This window comes from Phaseolus vulgaris, chromosome 2 (genome assembly GCF_000499845.2).
Source record: "Phaseolus vulgaris cultivar G19833 chromosome 2, P. vulgaris v2.0, whole genome shotgun sequence".
NCBI lineage: Eukaryota > Viridiplantae > Streptophyta > Magnoliopsida > Fabales > Fabaceae > Phaseolus > Phaseolus vulgaris.
This window is the reverse complement of record NC_023758.2, coordinates 8,960,593-8,982,882: the sequence shown is the minus strand read 5'-3', so window position 1 is coordinate 8,982,882 and position 22,290 is coordinate 8,960,593. Positions and strand designations below refer to the sequence as shown.

The 22,290-nt window shown below is 32.8% G+C and overlaps 1 protein-coding gene across 1 annotated transcript; it reads left to right on the top strand.

The window, feature by feature from the left end:
• The first annotated feature begins 3,029 nt into the window (after window positions 1–3,029).
• LOC137810593 (2-oxoadipate dioxygenase/decarboxylase, chloroplastic) lies at window positions 3,030–7,553 on the top strand. Its single transcript, XM_068611947.1, has 7 exons — window positions 3,030–3,414; window positions 3,962–4,111; window positions 4,211–4,426; window positions 5,995–6,116; window positions 6,218–6,381; window positions 6,977–7,131; window positions 7,307–7,553. Exons 1-7 carry the CDS (start codon window positions 3,217–3,219, stop codon window positions 7,400–7,402), a joined length of 1,101 nt encoding a protein of 366 aa, XP_068468048.1. The 5' UTR covers window positions 3,030–3,216; the 3' UTR covers window positions 7,403–7,553.
• Window positions 7,554–22,290: the final 14,737 nt, after the last annotated feature.

Here is a 22,290-nt window from a genome sequence, read left to right as displayed (position 1 = left end):
TGAATTTGAAGAAACATTTCAGATTAGCCAATATAAAAAGTATATACATATTTGAAATCATTCTGAATTGTTTACTCCAGAATATGTTTTTGGTTTCAGATAAACATTATGAGTTTTGCAATTCAGAGTTCAATGTTATTGTCTTATCAACCCAATCTAGAAAGTTTTACAATTCATATTACAATGTTATGGTCTTAAAAGCCCAACCCCAATCTTAAAGGTGTTTCCAAATTTACATTTTGAATTAGAAAATTATTGGAGAATCGAATGTTTGACTTCTTGATTTTCCAATCAGAATGTAATTTTAGATCAAAAACATCTTTTCAAAGTGAAAATCAATCTTTTTAACGATAGAACCAACCCAAATCTCCATGAAACAAACAGTCTATGAAATGTTCTGAAAGAGTGTAAATAACCACCCCGATGCTTGAACGATTGCAAATAGGATGTTTAGGGTGGCGCAGGATGAAAAAGGAGAAGGTGAAATGTGTGGAATTTAGAAATTTATTAGGGACAAAAACGTGTTTTCACATAATTTATTGGGTGCCTCGTGAAGGTATGTCCATATTGGGTGCCTCATGAAGGTATGGTCGAGGAAGAAATTTATATAAAGACGATGAGAGGGCCAAAAAATTTCTAAGTTAAGCATGCCAAAACGATATATATATCCATCAGTCAGAAGTATCAGAAATCGCATGGATAACTACAACTCTCATGCATCCTCCAACAAGTCTACAGAAAATGTACAGAATAAACTTTTATTTTACCTATTCTAAATTTATTTATATTAAACGAGTATTTTCTTAGTTTAAATAACTTTCTAAATAAATAAATAAAATTTTAATCTTTAACAAATAGGGGTTATTTTATATTTCACTCCTTTTGCTATTTTTTTTTCATTTTAATTATTTTTTCCACTTTAAATATCCATGGTTAGTTATGATAATGATGTTATATGTGTATCAAATTAATAAACGATAGCGTACCATTTTATAAGATATTTTTGTCATCGTATGATGCCACCAGATTAAGATAAAAAATGATATATTTTTAAAAACTAATATATCTACAAAAAATAAAAAATAACATATTTGTAAGAAATAATTAAAAAGAAAATTTAACATATTGTCGGTGGTTATGAGATAAAAGAAATTGCTATTTTTTACATTACGAAAAAAAGTGGCATATTTTTATAAACATTATCCTGTATCAATATTCAACTACTGAAAATTAAGCATTAATAATAGGTCCTAAAAACCACAAAATTGTAAATTTAAGTAAACAAACTAAATACAGGATATCTGTAAAAGATAGTTTTTTTATTCATTCTCCAGTTATAAGTTATAATTATTGTGATGATTTAATTTAATACAGTGAAATGTTGGAACACAATTAATATATTTTTTCCTAGAAAGCTATGTTGTGATGAGTGTTGAAATTACAAAGTTTCTTAGAAGAACATGATAATTATATAAAAGTATATGTAAATATATTTTTACTAATGGAGAAGCCTAATTAAATAAAATGCAATGAAAAAAATAATAGAGCGATTATTATTCATCCCTAATTGAATAATCTTAGGTGTATGAGTGCTGTTTGGATGACGAAGAAGAAGAGATAAGGACACATTTATGTGACACATTCTAAGCTGTCTGTCTAATCCGCATCATAAGGATGACGTGTCATCCACAAGACATGCCACACCCAACGGAACCATCTCATGTCGTACAAGACTCTTCTGGATTGCCTCACGCGCTCTCCATCTCACTCGCTACACTTTCCATTCTTTCTTTTCATTCATTCATTTATGTCTTTTTAAGATTATGTACAAGAAAGTGAGGGTCATGTAAAATAAAGCCAGAAATATTACTTAGGTAAAATTAAATTGTTGTGATAAAAAATACTTAAAACTCATTATGAATGTTACATTGTGATCTATTATTGTTGATTATTAGTGTTTCCTAATAATTATAAGAGTATATAATACTCTAAAATATTTCATTTTTAAGTAAGATAATTCATTATACATATTTTTTCCATCTTTACATAATTTTATTTCTTTTCTATTTTTATATTAAATTAATTTCATCAATTCTATTTACGATTTTTTTTTCACAATAAACCTATTTTAAAAAATATATTTTTTTGCAAATAATCAATATTATTTATCAGAATAGAGATGTTTACTGAGAATTTGATTCCTTATAAACTGAATTTGTGAATGATTGGAATTCGGTCTTTAACAAACCTAATTCCGGCTAATTCCGGTAAAGTTTTTTTTTTAAAAAAAAATTATCTCTAAATTTTTAATCTCTTTTTCATTAAAAATTGGAAAATCTCATCGTAATTAGATTCCCAAAAAACAGAATTTTGACTGGGTTTTTAATATTCGACAACATTATTTATTTACATTTGAGAATTCGATTTTCTAAAGATTTAATTTCGAATATCTATTATACTATTTACAATTTATAATTTAACTTTTAAAAAATAATTTTCTTTTACTTAAGTTCATATATGTGTATTTTGTATTTTAGTTATCAATCCCATCTTCTTTTAGTTATCAATCCCATCTTCTTTTATTCATATTAAGTTCTACGCATCTTTTTAAAGTTAATCAAATTTCAGTTAATGTTTCTGTTAAATTATACCATTATCTTCTCACTATAAATGGTTTAGCAAATTTCATGAAGTACTGGTATGGTATGGATTATTGTAAAAATGGTAATGTGTTAAATCTTATGAATACAAAAAAACTATGTGACACTGTAATATTTTTTATACTTTCAATTAATATAAATTTTCTTGTAATATTTAATTTTTTTCTTATAAAATCGTGCTTTAGGACTGTTATATATTTGTCACAAAAGTTGGGATAATTAAAATCGAAAATTGATCATAATCGATTTGCTTAAAAAATATGAGATCGTGATTCACATTAATATAGCAGGTAGTTGAATGAAAAATAAAAATAAAAAATTAAAAAAATTAAAAAGGTATAATAATAGAAAGATAGAATAAAAAAGAATATAGTATGAAAGACAGATAATACAAAAAGGAAAGAAATGGAATAATTATTATTATGATGATGGACAGAAAAGGCAAATGAAAATGCGAAACTGCGTACATGATATGAATGTAGTTCTCCGCCGCTGTGAATGGTGATTCATAAGATTGAAGTTGCATGAAGTCTCTCTCATAAACTAAAACTTCACCATGTTTGCAACTACCAAGTCCTCAACTTTGTCACCTTTCTTCTCTTTCACCAGAACAACCTCTGTCCCTTCCAAACCCAATTTCTGGAATTTGGTTCCAATGAAACACCCATCTTCCCCGGGGCACTTGGCCTTAAGAACCCTTCACGTATCTTGTAACTCCCAATCACAGCATGCTTCCCAGAGATCATCAATTCAGGTTCCATTTTTTTAATAATCATGACAGGATTTCTTGTTTCACGTTGTTTTTCATACTGAACCCAAAATTATGTCTTCTTTCTAGTGCTTGGTGTTATAATATCATGTATTCCCCAAAGGACTTGGTTTGGTGTTTCTTGAATTATTATTTGTAGTGTTTTATTTTCGAAGAGAAAAGGGAATTTGATTCTTGATATCCGTGATGCTAATAGTGATAGTATGGCCTGTTTGATTGCTGTTCTTACAAACAATTTTGTGTTTTGTCTCCCGATGACATTTATAAGTTTTTTTTGTTTACTAAAAGTTTGTCTTGTCCCCAAAATACTTGGAACAAAGTATTCGAAGAAAAAAAGATGAGAAACTATCTCCCATTTGTTTATTTATTTATTTTTTTGTTTCCAAACTCTCGTCTTGGAAAAAAAGTTCAAAACTTCATAGATTTGGATGAGAAATTGTTTGTCGACTAGTTAGAAATAGTTATAGAAGACAGTTTTCAAAATAAAAATACAAAAGTGAAACTTGAGATCTTATTGTCTGTCTTCGTGCAGGGGGGTGAAGGTTTTTTCAGGGGTGTGTTGGAAAGTATGCAATCCGTTTACTTGAACAGAAATCCTACTGCAAAGGCCATATTAGAACTTGTTCACTCTGTTGAGAACAACTCGATATGCTATGATCATCTTGCATTCAGGACATTTGGGGTATTTCTCTTGGCTTTACTTCCTTCCAGTTGTAGACTTTTCTGTGTGATTTGATTATATCTGATTAGCTCATTCATGTGTATTGTTGCCCTTAATTAGGTGAATGGTTATGGAATTGATTCAATGGCTAGCTTTTTTCTGGATTATGGCTATAGTCAGAGAGAGGAGTTAAGGTTTCCAGCAAAAAAGTTGAGGGCACTGTGGTTTTCTCCTCCTGCAGATTCACAGGCTGGCAGTGGTAGTGGCATTAATGGACCTCTGCCCAGAATATTTATTTCAGAGCTACTGGTAGATCAAATGAGCCCACAAACTCAGGTGTGTTTGCCAGAATTCTTCAATTAGAGTCATTCTGCATCTATGCTCTAAGGATTGCAGTGTTAAGGACGGACTCTGTTTTTCCTCCCAGCCCCCCTGCAACTAGTTTCAAATATTGGCAAAGTAATAATAATATACTTAGAGATTACCCTTTATTTATGATCGTTATGTGGGGGTGGAAATGGTTTAGACACTTCATTTGAGATCTATCACCTAACCCACATGAAGCCTAAGTCAAGTCAAAGCCTATTTACTTGATAAGTTGGGACAAGGCTTTTTAGAAGCCTATGTCCCCATTGTTTGTTGACATTATAATGGCATTAGAGTGCTTTTCCGTAGGGCTAAATTGAAAAAACGTGTAAAATTGTTTTTCATGTAGGGACCAAAACATAGTGTAAATTGTTCCATATAGGGCCTAAAACAAAAAATGTTGCCAAGTACAAGGACTAAATTCAGTACTGGTGTAATGTCAGCAAACAAGAAGGACCATTTTGTCAATGTTCATTCATGTTGGAATCAAAATGTAGAGTTTTTATTTTATGCAGGGACCAAAAACAAAAAAGTTCTGTTAGATGTAGGGAAACAAATTAATTTTGAAGGTCATCTTTTTTATCATTCAAAAAACTTATTAGACCTAACATATTGACCTTAAATAACTATAAATAATGTAGTATTGTTGTTTTATTTTCACACAAGTCTATGATGTTGCTGTAGTATTAAATATTGAAGTGTTTTAAGGTTGTATGCCTTTTCGTTTCTGTTAGGGTTTAAAAACACTAATTTACATATAGTTTAGGCTGATTGTTCATTTAGAGGTAGTATTATGACCTGTTTCTAAGAACTTATAATGGAGTAAGCTTTTAAATAGGATTTCAGTAACCCCAGCTACTAGAAAGGGCAGGCCTCTAAAAGGGCTCATATCAGGTAAATAGACTGACCATGCTTGGGGTTTAAATATGAGAAACAAACAGGCAAGGTTTAGGCCTTATAAAGCTCACCTAGCCCTTTCCACATCCAAAACCATATTTTTGTGTGGCAAAATTGAGCAGCTATTAAGGTTTCAGCTCTTCTGAATTGTATGATGCTAAAAACAATACTGCATATTTTTCTCAAAATTTAATATTATGGAGATTTGAGTTTAACTTTTGTTAATTCTCAATACCTTCTTTCTCACCTTTATGAATTAAAACCAATGCCTTAGCATCTGTCACAATTCAGTTGTAGAAATTGTTTTGTTGAAGCTCATAAAATGCTCGTGGAACTAACTGATCCATTTTACTTGGTATGGGACTAGAATCTAGATCATAGATAATTTCTTGAATGGCTTTGTATGCCTTTACCAGGCCAGGTTGTAAACATGTAAGGCAGTGTTTTGTCTTATTATTTATTTTGGTGTTAATAGTTGATTTAGCATGATAACAATAATTTGAGAACCAAAGAATGGATTGATTTCTTAAGACTGCAATCCATATCTATATTGATATATAGTTGCATGACTTCAATAGTTTATACTTACATTTCTTCCCCAAACCCAATTGAACTGAAATAATTTGGAATTTTTTGTGAAGGAAATAATTCGAAAATACACTGAATCATCTGGAGATGGAAACAAGCATGCAGCACTTGCAAGTTCCCTTGGACATTTAACATGGGAAAAGCCCTTATATTCAGAGTTTCAACAATTGGCAAGGTATTATTACTGCCTGTATGGCTAGCCATATTTTTTTAGGAAAGTTTCTAGTCTCTTCTAGCATCTGGCTTAGTTATGGTTTGTTGGTACTTGATACACAGTGAAAGTGAGTACGCTGCCTGGACCCTAGTCAATGGTTATGCGCTGAACCATGTTACTATATCCACTCATCGGCTGAACACTCATTTGAAGGATATAAAAGCACTGAATCAGTTTATAGAGGAGAGTGGATTCAGATTGAATTCTGAAGGAGGATTACTGAAAGGTTTGTACCCTTGTTTGTTATTATGCAAGTACAAGGTTTTCTAGGTCTTTTACTAACCAAAATAAAAGCATTCAATGTTCAATGTAAGACAATCTCAGCCTGGTTTCTCTGATAAGACAATTGCTATCTCAAGTGAAAAATGAGGATTGAAGAGCAAATAACTTCCTCTTATATTCATTAATGGAAAACATGACTATATTCCTTCAATTCCTGCTTGTGTTCACCTTCTGAAAATTTGGCCTCATTCGTCAAATCTATCTTCTGTCCTCATAGGAAATAAAAGTCGTGTGAAGCCCTTTTCACTTGAAAATACTGAGTACTGACATAACAGGAATGGTATAAAGAAGTTTGTTAATCTGTTTGCATGGCTGTGTATCTCAATGGATCAGGGGACTTATCATTTAGAATTGAAAAAATAAAGCATATCATCAGATTGTGAATCATGCTCCTAATTGTGAGATGAATATGGAAATTATAACCTAGACTAACTATGAACATGCGGATGTTGTCGACTTTTTGAGATGATCATAGCAAGTTGTAGTTGGTTGTGATCAAGGATCATATAAATGATTTTGAATATTTGCTCTACTTCCAGTGAGCCCTGATGGTCTTCTGCAGCAAAGCTCAACTGTAGCAGATTCAATTTCTTTCCAATTTTCTGATGGTATAACTGAATCAGTCCCATGCTCATACATTGAATTTGCCGAGCGTCTGGTGCTGCCTCAGTATAGAAACTTACCTGACACAGAGGTAAGCATGTTTCTTTGTTTTTAAACATATGGCTTTAACTTTTTATTATAGTTCTTATCTTTTGTGACAGATCTTTTTGGTTAATGATGAAACTGTGAACTACTTTTGAGTTTTGAACCACCTGCTAGGCATTTTCTGCTGGATTTGCTAATCCTTCTTCTAACTAATGAAACAGGTTAAAGAGTTCCATAGAAGAGATGGTTTTGAGGTAGCAAGTGCTGACAAGATATTTGAAAGCACATCCAAGGATCAGTTGAGCAGAGTAGGCTAAGAGCCTTTTCTCTCTCTATTCCCCTTGAGAAAACGTGTTACATTTTCCAGTCATGTGGATGTTGCTTAACAATTTCAGATTATGTCTTATAACTAAGTCATTGAATTCTGGTTTTGGAAATGGACATGTCTTGGATTTGTTAGTGATATAAGCCCTCTAGTAAAGCTTATAATAACAGATTAACCTATCATATTAATTTATTATCTAATAGTATAAATAAATATTCAATACTTTAAAAAAATACTCTATTAAAAATTAAATGTTTTAACTATGTTCAGGAGTGTTTTAATTTTTTTTTTATATTTACAATGTTTAAAAAACGTTTTCTTAATTTATTTATTTTTATGATAGATGTTGTATATTTAAGAATTAGTATATCTTAGCATAGAGAGAATAGATGTGCTCCAAGTAGATGAATGGTTCGCGCAGAGATATAATATACATCAGTTCTGCGGGTACTAATTATTTCACTAAACAAACAAATAAAGTATCTAAATATTTAAATACTATTAAACAATACTTTTATTTTTAAACATAAAAATATTAATTTATGTATCGGCTAGTTTCATACGAGTAATGTTACTTCTCAACCTATTAGTCCAAGACATCTTTAAAACAGTTACAATAAATAGCAGTTGCAACAACTTTTCGAAAATTCAGGACACCAAATTTAAGTAACATTTTTGAAAAATTAGAGAGTCTTTATAGAATAAAGGTAACACTAATATATGATAAATTTGATTGAATATTATAAATAAACTCTTGTATATTGAGTGCTTACTTTATCTCTAGTGTACTTTTTTATAAATCAATCTTCATTGAACACCAACAATTAAAAAAATGAGATTTAAAGTAGGGATAGAAAAGCGGGTCAGCCCATCCCACACTTGGCCCCCTTGCAAAGTGAGTGCAGGCTAAACTTTTCGTCTTGTCTCGCATTAGGGCTGATCCGCAACCCGCGGACCAGCCCGTATTCAATTTTTTATATTTTTTAGAAATTCAATTTTTTTTTTTACTTTTTTTCTTGAAAAATTGTCATAAAAAACAAAGGCATTTGGATTAATATGCAATAAACATGAATTGAATGTTACATAATCCCAGTATTAATCTTCCAATATTCTTGACTTATCCTCTACCTAACATATTCACTATTATATATTCCAAATTACATGAAAAATATCATATCTGTATTTTCATCCCAAAACTAGACCAGAAAAAAGTCTTAAGGAATTATAACTCCAATGACCCTTGTAATTTTCTACCCCAAAATGAAAAAAAAACAAAAAATTTACTCCACGTCCTGTTGTTGGCTGCGCGTGTCGCGGGTTATGTGGGGCGGGCTAATGCGGGTTAGCGGGTTGAAAAGGTAAGCCCTCCCCGCTTTGCCATCTCTAATTTAAAGTAATGATTTCTTAATATACATTATTTATATTGAGTACTTACTTGATCGTCAGAGTACTTTTTTCAGGTAAATTTCGATCGAGCATCAACAATTAAAGAAAAAGATTTAAAATGAGGAATAAGGGAACAATCGAACGACTAATTGTACAACCAGTTCCAGGTACTATTTAGGCTCACTTTGTCTATACAAATACAATTGATGTCCACCATGGGGCCAAAATAAAATACAACAAACAACAATGGTTTCAACAAGGTAAATAAGGCAAATGATAACCGAATGTCTGAAGACCAATTCATTATGCTTCAAATAATACTTCAAAAGCAAATGGAAGAGATCCGTTAAAAGGTCATTGAAGACCGATAAAAGAATAAAGAAAAGATGTGTCTCTTAAAGGAGCAAAATGAGGAATTAAAACGACAAGTTTCCGGATCAAGCATAAAAAGCAATCTCGTTCAAATGAGCCTAGAAAAAACAGCAACAGTTCAGACTCATGCCCATCAAACATCCAGACAACATATCGAATATCTACAAGACACAAATGAATCTTACACTACAAGTAAGGCTATATGGTGCAAAGTTTTTCCCATCTCTCTCAAAGAAGAGGCACTCAACTGGTTTACTCAGCTTCCACCCAACTCGATGGATAGTTTCAAGGCTTTAGCGACAAAATTCAGCACTCAATACGATACTAGCCGACCGCACAACAAGTCATTTTTAGCTCTCTTTAATGTCAGACAAGAAAAAGGGGAACCCTTGCGGACATTCATGGAAAGATTTAGTAAGCTATCTGAGCATCATAAATCTTATGCCAGAAATAGTCATGCATCATTTGATTTTGGCTCTTAGACCTAGACAATTCAATGATAGTCTGATAAAGAAGCCAACAAAGAATCTAGATGAATTAAAAAATTGGGCCATCAAATTCATGCAAATTGAGGAATTGTGTGATTTTCATAAAAACGCTCGAGTTGACAATGAAGGAGATAAGAGAAAGGAGAAAGACCGAGGTATCCGACATATACCCGGTCAATTTGATAAAATCAGAGATAATAGAGGACCTCAGTTCCATATTTATAGCCCATTAAATGCTGATAGGGATAAAATCATGGATGAAGCTTTACATGCCGATCTAATCCCGGAATTGAAAAAACAATGTCGTTATCATCGTAAGTTTGGCAATACAATCGAAGAGTGTCAAGCTTTGAAGGATAAAATAGAAGAACTCTTTCAAGTTGGTCACTTACGCAATTTTGTTCAAACAACAAATAGAAGCTCGTTTCGATCTCCACAAAGAGAAAGGTACCCTTCCCTAGAAGAATGAAGAGAACCATACCCTCGGTGTGGTAAAGAAAGATCACAACATCTTGAGGATGACCAACGCCCTATGAAACAACAAAGAAGGAGAAAGAGTCCCAAACGGGGTAATCGTTCAAGAAGAAGTGAGAGTCTTTAGCGTGACAATTGTTCAAGACGCGATGTTCACAAGGTCATAAATACAATTGTGGGAGGATTTGAATGCAGCGGATGTTATAGTTTAGCCTACAAGAAGCATGATGACTTTCTACAACAAGTGCACCGTAGGAATAACATGTCAGAAGTTGTCAGAAGTAATACGTGTTCCTAAGGACGAATATTGAACTCACAAGAAATAGTTGAATAATCAAGTAAAATATTTGGTAAATATAAAACAGAATGATAAAAGTGTTTTGAAATTTATTGTGATGGCAATGATTAATATGAAAACAAGTCAAGTAAATTTGTTGCTTGGAAAAACAGGGATTGAATTTCATCTTTCTCACTCTTTTGTATTTTGATTAGCGTGATAATATTGTGTCCTTTGATTGATATTGGTGCCTGTGTAAAAATCATTTATATCGATTTTTCGCATATAAAATTATTAATATGCTTCTTAAATATCGATTTCTCGCATATTTATAAAAATAACTTATTATTAAGATCAGACGTTGATAGCAATTAACATTTCAAGTTTATTCCTAACACTCAAATATGTTAAGTATTATTGATTAGGTCAAAACCCTAAAAATACTTTTCAGTCAAATTTAAGATTCTAGATCAAGAATTAAAAGTAAGACAATAATACCAATAATCAATCAAGAAAAAAAATATTATGTTCAGATATTACCTCAATACATAAAAGTTTGAACAAATTACTCCCAATTTTAAAGGGTAGAATTAGCCACTCATGATGACTATTACATGCAAGAAAATCATGAAAAGAAGATTCAGGATGTTTCTCCTTGACGACTACCTCTTCAAATGTTTCTCACACCTCTTATTCTCCTAATTGGGTTATAAGTCAGTCAATGGTGTTTTCCTCTCAATCTTGCATACTAGGGTTATGCCTCAAGCCCCCTATTTAACCTAATTTGATTAGGCTTAAGCGGATTCTTGCTTAAGCAAGAATGGGTTCGCTTGAGCAAACAAATCGTCGTCCAACCCAACTTCATTGGTGCTATCTCACTCAAGTGAGATATGGCTCGCTTGAACGAGCTCCCCTGTGGTGAGATGACTCTCTTGCACGTTTGGGCAGCTTTGGTGAATGTTAATGCATTCCAACTTTCTCTTTTTAGCTTTGTATATTTTCCTTTTGCTCAATTATCTCCATTCTTCCCTAGAATCTCGAAATTAACACAAAATTTGGGAATAAATCGTTCCTATTCAATTAGAATCATAAAATATGTAAAAAATTATAAATTCATATATAGAGTTATTTTATATTTATTTTAGCAATTATTACTCATAAGTGTTTATATTTTAATATAAAATATCACTGAAATTCGACACTTATCAAAACACCTTTGGGCTATCAATCAGTCCATTCAAGCACTATCACAGATCGTCCGAGGATTCCTCCAATTCTTTTTTGTAGATGATGATTTTACTATTATTGATCCAACTCAGAACGATCCTATGGTCATCACAGTAAAGATTGAAAAAAAATTCATTACAAAGGTTTAGATCAAGGTTGTTCGGTCGATATTTTATATTGAAAAACTTTCAAAAAAAGTGAGGATTTCAAAATCCAAGATTCAACCGTATTATAATCAAATTATAGGATTTTCAGGAGAACAAGTTGACACTAGAGGTTACAATGATTTGTATACCATGTTCGGCGAAGGAAAATACCTTTGTAAAACAATCAAATCAGTTATTTTTTGGTTAATACAAATACTTCGTATAATATCTTACTCGAAAAATCGTCCATCAACCGCATTATGGAAATAGTGTTTACTCCACATCTTGCTATGAAGTTCCCCTCAGCTTTAGGTGACATAGTCACCATTCTCAAGAATGCTATATAGCAATTTTGAAAATCGAGTCTACCAATCGACTACGTTACAAAGAATCACCACACTATCGGTTAAAAGAATACAACAGAGGGCGTTCACCAAGGTCTAGAGGGCAATTTAGAGATTGGTCTCAGGAAATTAAATCTCCAAGAAGGGAGCATATGGTTGCATTAGCCGATCTTGACCTTTGGTTGAATGAAGCTCGCATTGAATCAGGCAAAGATCTTCGCCCGTTACCCCTACATGATGAAGAACATGTAATACATATAAGAACTTCTTTAAATTCGACCGACTATAAATTGGTAAGTCAAAGATTAATTGACCATGCTAAATTTTTTGCTTGGACAGCCTTAGACATGCCCGGAGTGAGTCTGAACGTCATTACACATAGTGCCTCAGTATACAAAGAAGCAAGACCAATCGCCTAGAAGAAAAAACAAATGGGTAAAGAAAAGCGTAATGTTGCACGCAAAGAAGCCAACAAGCTCGTTAAAGATGGCTTCATAAAAAAGCACACCACACCACATGGTTGGAAAATGTGGTTATGGTCAAAAAATCGAATGGTAAATGGAAGCTTGTCCGGAGGATTCTTATCCTTTACCAATCGTCTAGTTGATGGAACAGTCGGTCATCACATTTTAAGTTTTCTAGATGCATACTCTGGATATAATCAAATTTATATGAACCCAAGAGACAAAGAAAAAACAACATTCATGACTAATTGCGACAAATTCTATTATGAAGTCATGTCTTTCAGCCTCAAGAATGCTGGTGTAACTTATCAGAAATTGATGAATTACATTTTCAAAGGGATGCTCAATCGGAATGTTGAAGTTTATGTAGTCGACATCGTGGTTAAATCTAACTCATGCTTACAACATATCAAAGATCTCAAAGAAGTCTTTAAAGCTCTTCGAGACCATGGTATGTGACTTAACCCCGACAAGTGTGTGTTCGGGGTAGAAGGAAGAAAAATTATGGGTTTCATGCTCATCTATCGTTGCATTAAAGAAAATTCAGAAAAATGCAGGGCTATCAATGGATTGTGAAGTCTTGAAAATGTAAAAGAAATTCATAAGTTGATCGGCTGACTTACAACTCTCTCTAGATTTGTGCCGAAGTTAGCAGAAAAAACCAAGCCCATTGTCCAGCTTTTCTGAAAGGTATCTAAGTTCAAATGGAAAGACGAGTGTGAAGAAATATTTCTTCACTTAGAATTCTTCTTGGCAGCTTCCCCATTCATCCAAAAACTGGACACTTAGAGGCCAATTATAATATACCTGTATCAAAGGAGGCGGTTAGTGTAGCTCTAGTACAAAAGATCACTGCATAATAGTAAAAAACTCTTGAATTTTTTTTATTATTTTCAATTAATACTTGCAAATAGTATTTTTAGGATTGTTATTGAAAATTATTATATATGCTATCATAGTTATTATTAATGTTAGAAATAAACTGCAATAGGTGGGACTCGAAAAAAAGTCCATTGAATCTTCAAAAAAGCTTTAACCATTACACCAGTCAAGTTTTGTTGTTAGATTATGATTATTATTAATATAGTTATTAGTATGATTATCAATATTAATATAGTTATTAATATATTTAATATCATTCATATTATTAATTTTATTAATATAATTATTATTCAAATTAATCATAGTATTAATTTGAATAAGAATATTATTTATATTATTATTATTATTATTATTATTGTTGATGTTATTAAAATTTATAATAATATTATTATTATTAAATATAATTAAATATTATTAATATTATTACTATTATTAAATATTATAAATATTAAATATTAATATTATTAAAATTATTAAAAATGATTAATATTATTATTAAATATTATTAATATTATAAATAATAATAATAATAATATTATTATTATTAATATTATGAATATTAATAAAATTATTATTTATATTATTATTATATTAATATTATGAATATGATTAATATTATTAATATCATTAATATTATTATTAATAGTAATAATAATAATATTATTTTTAATATATTTATTAATATTATTGTATTAGTATTTATTAATTTTTTAATATTAAGAGTATACCTACCTACTAGTTATGATTATTATTTATAATTATTATTTGCTATTATTGTTTATGAATATTAATTATGATTTTATAATTATTCATATGATAATATTATTTTTATTATTAAAACTTTTAAAACTATTAAGATTATTTATATTCTTAATATTGTTAATAAAATATTTATATTAATAATTAATAATAATATTGAATTTATTTTTAGATATAGATTTGTAGGTAAAATTTGTGAATAATGTAAAATTTACCTACAGATAGAGATCTGTGGGTATTCAAATGTAGGTAAAACTGCATTTACATACGGATTCTGATTCGTGCGTAATATCCGTAGGTAATATATCCGTAGGTAATGCTGAATTTACCAACGGATTTAGATCTATGGGTAATATCCCTAGGTAATGATGAATTTACCTACGGATTCAAGTCCATGGGTAAATTTTTTTTGGTAATTTTAATTGTTTTGTAGTGTGGTCTGACAACTTAAAGGGGAGTTTGAAGTGAAAGAATCTTTATTACAAAAATATTATCACCACCTTCAGAATTTGATGTCTAAATTAAAAAATGTTCAAATTGAACACATCGGTCGAGAACATAATGTTAGAGTCAACATGCTTTCACGATTGGCTACAGTTAAAAAGAAAAGGCTGCATTGGTCCGTCATATACATAAATCTCAAGAATCCCATTGTCAACACGGACAAATGCATGGCAATTGATGAAAAAACAAACTGGATGACACCTATCAAATAATTTTTAAAAAATGGTGAATGCGAAGTACAAGAGGAAAGGATAACGAGGGAACAAACCACTCGATTTATCCTCATTGGTTCAGATCTCTACCGATGAGGATACACTCGACCGTTGTTGCAATGTATATCACAAGATTGAGCCGATTATGTGATGCAAACCAAGCCCATAAGGAGATGACCAAGGATGCTGAAGTACACAAAGAGAAGTCATCTCAAAGTAGAGACCTCAGCAGAGGGAGAATTGGACAAGGACCAAAACACCTAAAGTTCTTTCTGCTAGTCTTCTTAATGTTTAAAATATGTTGTAAATAATTGGGTTCACTTTAAGGGTCCAAATAACAAATATAGGCTAGAATAAGGTACCTTTAGGATAATAAGGTGTGTGTGTAGCATTTTAGCTTGTTCCTCACCCATTTGAAGGCATTTTGACCTAGTTTCTAGAAGGACAAGCCTAGGATGTAGAATTGACTTAGCCAAACCCTAAGGTTGCTCTTTTTTTCCCTTTTCCCATCTTACCCCTTTAGCTTGTTCTCCAAGGCTCATTCACCTATAAATAGGAGGCCTACCTAGTGTATTTTATAAGTTGAATGAAATAGAGAAAAGTTACTCTGCACATTTTGTGTGAGATGCTAGTGAGGCTTGTTCCTCTTAGTCTTTAGTCTTATCTTGTGAGAATTTGAGAGCTCTCAAGTGGCGACTTCCTACACTTATCTTGAAGTCATTTCATCATGCAAGTGGCGTGTTCATCATATCAAACTTCATTTCTCATAAGCTACCTTTTCCTTCATCTTTTCCTTCCAATTGTCATTCCATTCTCATAAATATGTTCTTATTTTACTTATGTATATTCGGTTTTTGCATTTTGTTCTTGTTTTCCTTAAGTAATTTTGCACCATATCTTGTCATCATCACCTTATAATTGTCTTTTTCATTTTTCCTTTGTGAGATGAACATTCACCTCTACTTAACCACTTGGTTAAGTTAATGTCCAGTGAGAATTTTCCTTAGGTTTTCACTCCTTAATTGTTTTAAAATCTCAATCATAAATCTAAAATGTCACATAAATGAACAATCCTAAAATCAACTCACATCACTATGTCATGCGTGAAATGCTTATATGGAAATCATTCAGGAGCAAGAACATTGGTTGCTAAAGTATTAAAGGCACGATACTACTGGCCGACCGTGCAGGGCGACTACAGAAAGTTTGTTCGAAAATGCCTAAAGTGTCAAGAATACGACACCTTATCTCACTAAAAACCTGAGAATTTGCATTATATTCTCTCTCCATGGCTCTTTGTAAAGTGGGGAATAGGCAAAGGATAGTGTAAGTTTCTCTTAGTTGGAATTAATTATTTCACTAAGTGGATAGAGGTCAACCCATTAGCGACCATTACAACATGAAATGTTCAAAATTTTGTATGAAAGTATATCATCTGCCATTTTGGGATACCTCATGTCATCATCACTGATAATGGTCGATAATTCATTGACCAAGGACTTGTTGAGTTTTATGAGAAGAACATGACCTAAACTGTTACGACAAAGTAGCCACTTTTATTAGGCCTATACTTAAGCCCATGAGTCTATAAATACCTCAATTCTCTAAAAAAGTAGATATATCTTATTCATTTTACTTACATATAAAATCATATGTATTCTTACTAACTTGAGCATCGAAGAATCTTATGTAGGTGCATCACCACTTGGAGTTAATTCGAAAACCCTTGCCATACTCACATACACCTCGGAAGAAGGACAACTCATCCTCGGTAAGAACATTTGGCGTCCATCGTGAGTCCCTGGTAAATTTTTTTTCCAAGGACCGCATTATCATATGGTTCTTACAAGAAACTAAACAACAACTTCAGCATCAAAAGAAAACATGGATCCATCTATTTTAGATGAATTGAAATCCCATATCGATTAAGTTATGCTCGATATTCGAAATCAGCTGGGTAAAGATATGAAGTTAATGCAAACTCAAAATCGTGGTGAAATCCAGTCTCTTCAAGATCAATACCGTAAGAAGATGCATGTCATTCTTATGTGAGTTGATTTTAGAATTGCTCATTTTAGAGGTTTCACTTTTGTTTATGATTTTTGGATTAGAAAATATGGTGATAAGCTCAAAGAAGATTGTCACTAGACACGAACTTAACCAAATGGTTAAGTAAGTGTGAAGCTTCTCTTCTAGGGAGCAAAAGAGAAAACACAATATAATGTGAAGATGATGATGCATTCAGAAAATGAAAGCGATTTATAAAAGTGGAGACAAGATATGGACCGAATTATAGAAGAGAAGACATTAACATAATGAAAGGAATGAAAGGTGTAAAGGAAAAAGAGAAAAGTGAGAAGAGCTTATGGAGAAATGATGAAGATGGACACACCACTTGGAAAGGTGGATGGTTCCAACATGAGTGGTGAAGAGTCGCTACTTGGAGTATGCCCTCATAAGATAAGACCCAAGAACTTTTAGGAGAACAAAGCTCACTAATCACTCAAGCAAAGTTTATTTTTTATATTCAAATTCAAGGTTTCAATACAAGAGGCAAGGCACTTTATTTATGGGAGAGAGTGCCTTGGAGAACAAGAGTGAGAGGGGTAGGGGCGAAATTATGGAGAGGCTTCTAGAAACTAGGTCTAGCCTAGCTAATGTCGCACCATGGATATTTTCTAGAAGGTAGGTTGAAAGAGTGAACATGGGGGCGAAAAATGGAGGTGTAGTTGGGTTTGACACAAACCCAAATTATACTAAATACACCCTACTCTAGCTTATTCTTCTAGTTGAACCCCCAAAGTGAGCCCAATTTATTTACTTAAACTTGTGTTGTAAAAAGACTATAAGGAAGAACAACTGATATTCCAATCCATGTTTGGTTTTGCTTTTGCTGAGGCTCTTCTAAGGTTTGGTGGGATCTTGTCTTGTATGTTGAGATGACTGACCTAGGTGTGAAGTGTTTGTGGTGTCCTTGGTCATCTTCTTGTCGAGCTAGGTTGTATCACATTCGTAACCACATTTTATTACAACAAGAACAGAATGAACAAAGATCTATCCAACATCAACAACCACATCAAATTAAAGATGAAGGCTAGTCACGTTGAGACATCACTTTGAATCAAGAAGAACAAAAAAAAAGGGAACATGGTGATCAAAACAAATAAACCAACCATTTACAACCAAGATTATGCAAAATCGCATGCCTGAGAATTGGAAATGGCCAAGTTTTCATAAATATGATGGTGCTTTTGATCCCACAGCTCATGTGAAATCCTACCTCATATAGGCCACCTTAGTATCCGATGACTTGCAGATACATTGTCGTCTTTTTCTAACAAGGAAGAACTCTCGAGTGGTATTATTCGTCACTATACCTTTCCATAGATTCCTTCGATACTCTAAGTGAATGGTTCATAACTTATTTTTTTTACTGCAAGCCGATCTTTAGAAACCCGATCTCACATTTCCATGTTAGACAAGGAAAGAATGAATCGTTACGTCTATACATGACTCAGTTTACCAAAGCTTCCATGATGATACCCGACTTGTATCCATTCATGGCAATGCAATCTATCAAGGCATGACTCAAACTAGGCTAATTCTCGGATCTCTATATGCATATCCACCTTTAAACTTGGACGAGCTTTGAGCAAGGTCCGCTCAGTATATCAGTATAGAAGAAAATGCAAAAGCAAGAAAACGAATGGTTGAACAACCTAAAGCCCAACCTTTTATTCCACAACATGTTTTACTCCACAACAAGGTTTTAAAAAGAGGCAAACTACCAAGTTTGAAAACTTTACTCCTCTGAATGTTACTTGGGACATTGTTATAAGGGAAGCATGTAATCTAGAGTTGATAAAAATGCTCGAACTCAATTATTCCCCACCATATGTTGATACCACAAAACACTGCAATTACTATTAGAATTAGGGACACACGACATAAGAGTGTTATAAATTTTGTGACTTAATTGAAGAACTTGTGAGATCAGGAGCTTTAAGACGTTTTGTCCAAAATGCTCAAGGTGGCAGAGGTCGGGGAAGAGAAGGCTGGCGGAGACACCTTAGGTAGACCAAGGTGAACTCTATGTGGAGGTTATCAAGGTCGAGGTCGAGGACAGCAAGCAACAACAAATGAAATATCTCACCGATACCTTAGGTAGACCAAGGTGAACAGAATCAACAATTTTTTGGTGTTACTCAAGGAGTCATAAACACTATTGTAGGAAGATTTGCTAGAGGAGGACATTTTAAGTCTTCTTAGAAGAGATATTTAAAAAACATTCATGCAGTCAATTATTTACTGAGAAGCTCTCTACCTTTTATGACCTTCACTAATGAAGATTTTTGTATTAACGATCCCGACCATGATGATCCCATGGTTATCAAAATCACTATTGCAAACTGGCAAGTAAGGAAGATCCTGATTGACCATGGGAGCTATGTTGATGTGTTGTACCGATCAACATTTCAAAAACTCCATGTAGATCCGTCCTACATCAAATCTTACCCCGATCCTTTACCCGAATTTATGGGTGAACGTGGCATACAAGAGGTGATATCAGTTGATTTTAGGATTGCACATTTTAGGAGTTTCACTTTGTTTATGAGTTTATGATTAAGAAGAATATGGTGATAAGCCCAGAGAAGATTTTCACTAGACACGAACTTAACCAAGTAGTTAAGTAAGTTTGAAGGTTCTCACACTAAACACTCACATAAAGTTTCTTTTCTATAATCAAAATCAAGTGTGAATTACATGAGGCAAGGTACCTTTTTTATAAGAGAGAGGTGCCTTGGTGGGCAAGATGAGAGGAGAAAGGAAAAGGGAAAAGGGAGGGCCGGTCTATGGTTGAATCTTGGTCAATGTCGCCCCCTTTAAGCCTATTTTCTAGAAGCTAGGTTAAAAACCCTAATCCTAGGTGCACTTGTCATGAAATGTGGGCCTGACACAAGCCCAATTTATGCTAAGTACACCCCAAATTATGCTACATACACCTTAATCTACTGAAATTTAAAATAAAGAAACTAGATGGTGATCCTTTGAGGAATGATAGGCTCTGAGGCACTAGTTATGGAGTTATCTTGACCTAGCCCTTGGTCTTGTGTTATGCTCTTGGTCATCCTTTTGGAAGGTTGGGCTAGCTTAGTTTGTGCTCTATCTCTTAGGACTTCATCAAAAGAATACATCGACCTCTTAACCACTTTCCAAATAAAAGAAACGTATTGAACTTTGACTATTCTGTATATTTTAGTGGAAGTAGATACCAGTTACAATGTTCTTATTTGTCAAAAGACGCTCAACCAACTCAGTGTTGTCGTCTCTACACCTCACATCGCTATGAAATTTCCAGAAAGTGATGGTTCCATCATCATCGTTAAAGTTGATCCCAAGATAGAAAAATAATGTTACATAAGAAGCTTTTCAATCAAGAGGAACATGCCAAACAACACTACTTAGATCGAGCTTATTGAACTTAAAGCTTTGATGTCTCCAAATCCATGAAGATTGCTTGTAGGCTGGGTTGCTGCTTGTGGGCATGGGTTCTGGGTAGATTAGAATTTGTCAATCCACTCTTAGCTTAATCCAAAACTGAATCATTCAAGTTCTTTTAAAAGAAAAGTGTTTTTTAAAGTAGTGAAAAAAAACAACCTGTTGATTTATCGTTTCAATCGGTTGTTTTACACTTGGTGGTTTTGAAAAGGATTTGAAAAAGTTGAAATTAACTGACCTCATAATCAAGGCCAATTCAATCGATTGAATCAAGTTTTCAATAGATTGTTTTCCATTATTCTAAACTATTTTGGTCCTTGATTAAAAGTCTTAAAAGACTAACTATAAAAGTGGTGTTTACATCTTTGAATAGAGAGATATCAGATTACCAAAAAGTTTTTTAAGATTGCAAGATTACTTAAAGCTTTGCTTTGGTTAAGAGTGGAATAGGAACTGCTGTAATTTTTTTGTATCAGGTGTGATGTTTCCTATTCTTATTTGTAATTGTTTTAATATTTGTAGAACTTGTAAGTTGTTGGTGTATACAGTAGAGGGTGTTCTGACTTGTAATGAATTGTGTATCAAAGAGGGTGAGTGTTCTTGAGAGGTTCAAGATCACCTATTTGGTGTTTGTGGGTTTGTAATCAAAGGTTGATTACATAGTGAATTCGCAGTGGTTAGCTGAGGATTGGATGTAGCTCTAGTTAAGAGTGCACCAACATAAATTCTTGTGTGAATTTCTCTATCCTTCATTCCTTAAAACTGTTTGAACTGTGTTTTTATAAACTGATGATAAAAAAAAACAATCTGTTGATTCGCATAAATAACAAATTGATTTTCTGGAATCAATTAAAAACAATTTTGTTTCTTGGCTGATCTGGTAGCTTCTTCTTTGCTTCTTCATTAATCGTCATTCTTGTCTAGTATTTTCGAAAAACTTTCATTAAACAATTCACCCCCTCTTGTTTAAAGCCTTTAATTCTAACAATTGGCATCAAGAGATAGGTGTTTTAAAGTCACCCAAGTTTTGATTCAATAACCTTTTTCATGGCTGATAAGCTATCCTTTGGGGAGGGTGCTTCTATTAATAAATCACATCTATTTTGTGTTGTAAACTATTAATTCTGGAAGGTTATAATGATTTTTTTTGTAGAATCTACAGATAAAGGGATTTGGATGCTATTGAAAATGGTCATTTTCTTCCAAAAACAGAAAAAGATTATATGTGTGTTGAAAAACCTTGGTGTGAATGGACTGAGTCAGATAGCAAGAAAGCTAAATTTGTCTGGATTGCGAAAAGTATAATAATATCTGCATTGAGTTCTGATGATTTTTTCAAGGTATCACAGTGTGCATCTGCAAAGGAGATGTGGGACATCCTTGAAGTCACTTATGAAGGGACAAACGATGTGAAGATAGCAAGGAAGCATGCTCTCATTCAAGAGTATGAAATGTTCAGAATGCAGAAGAGAGAGATAATCTCTGAAGTACAGAAAATATTCTCTCATATTGTTAATCATCTTATGAGTCTTGGAAAGACTTTTGAGAAAGAGGAACGCAGTATCAAGATTCTCAAATGTCTTGATAGAACATGGCATCCAAAGGTCACAACAATCTCATAATCTAGAGATTTGACTTCCATGACAACAACTTTATTGTTTGGGAAGCTTAAAGAGCATGAGTTGGAGATGAACAAGCTATTTGTTCAAGAAAATGAAGACAAGCATGTTAGAAGCATTGCTCTAAAGACTGTTGGTCATAAGAGGTGTCAAGAATCAAGTAATGATAGTGATGAAGATACCTTCAGCCTGTTGTCCAAGAAATTCAGCAAATTGTTGAAGAAGAA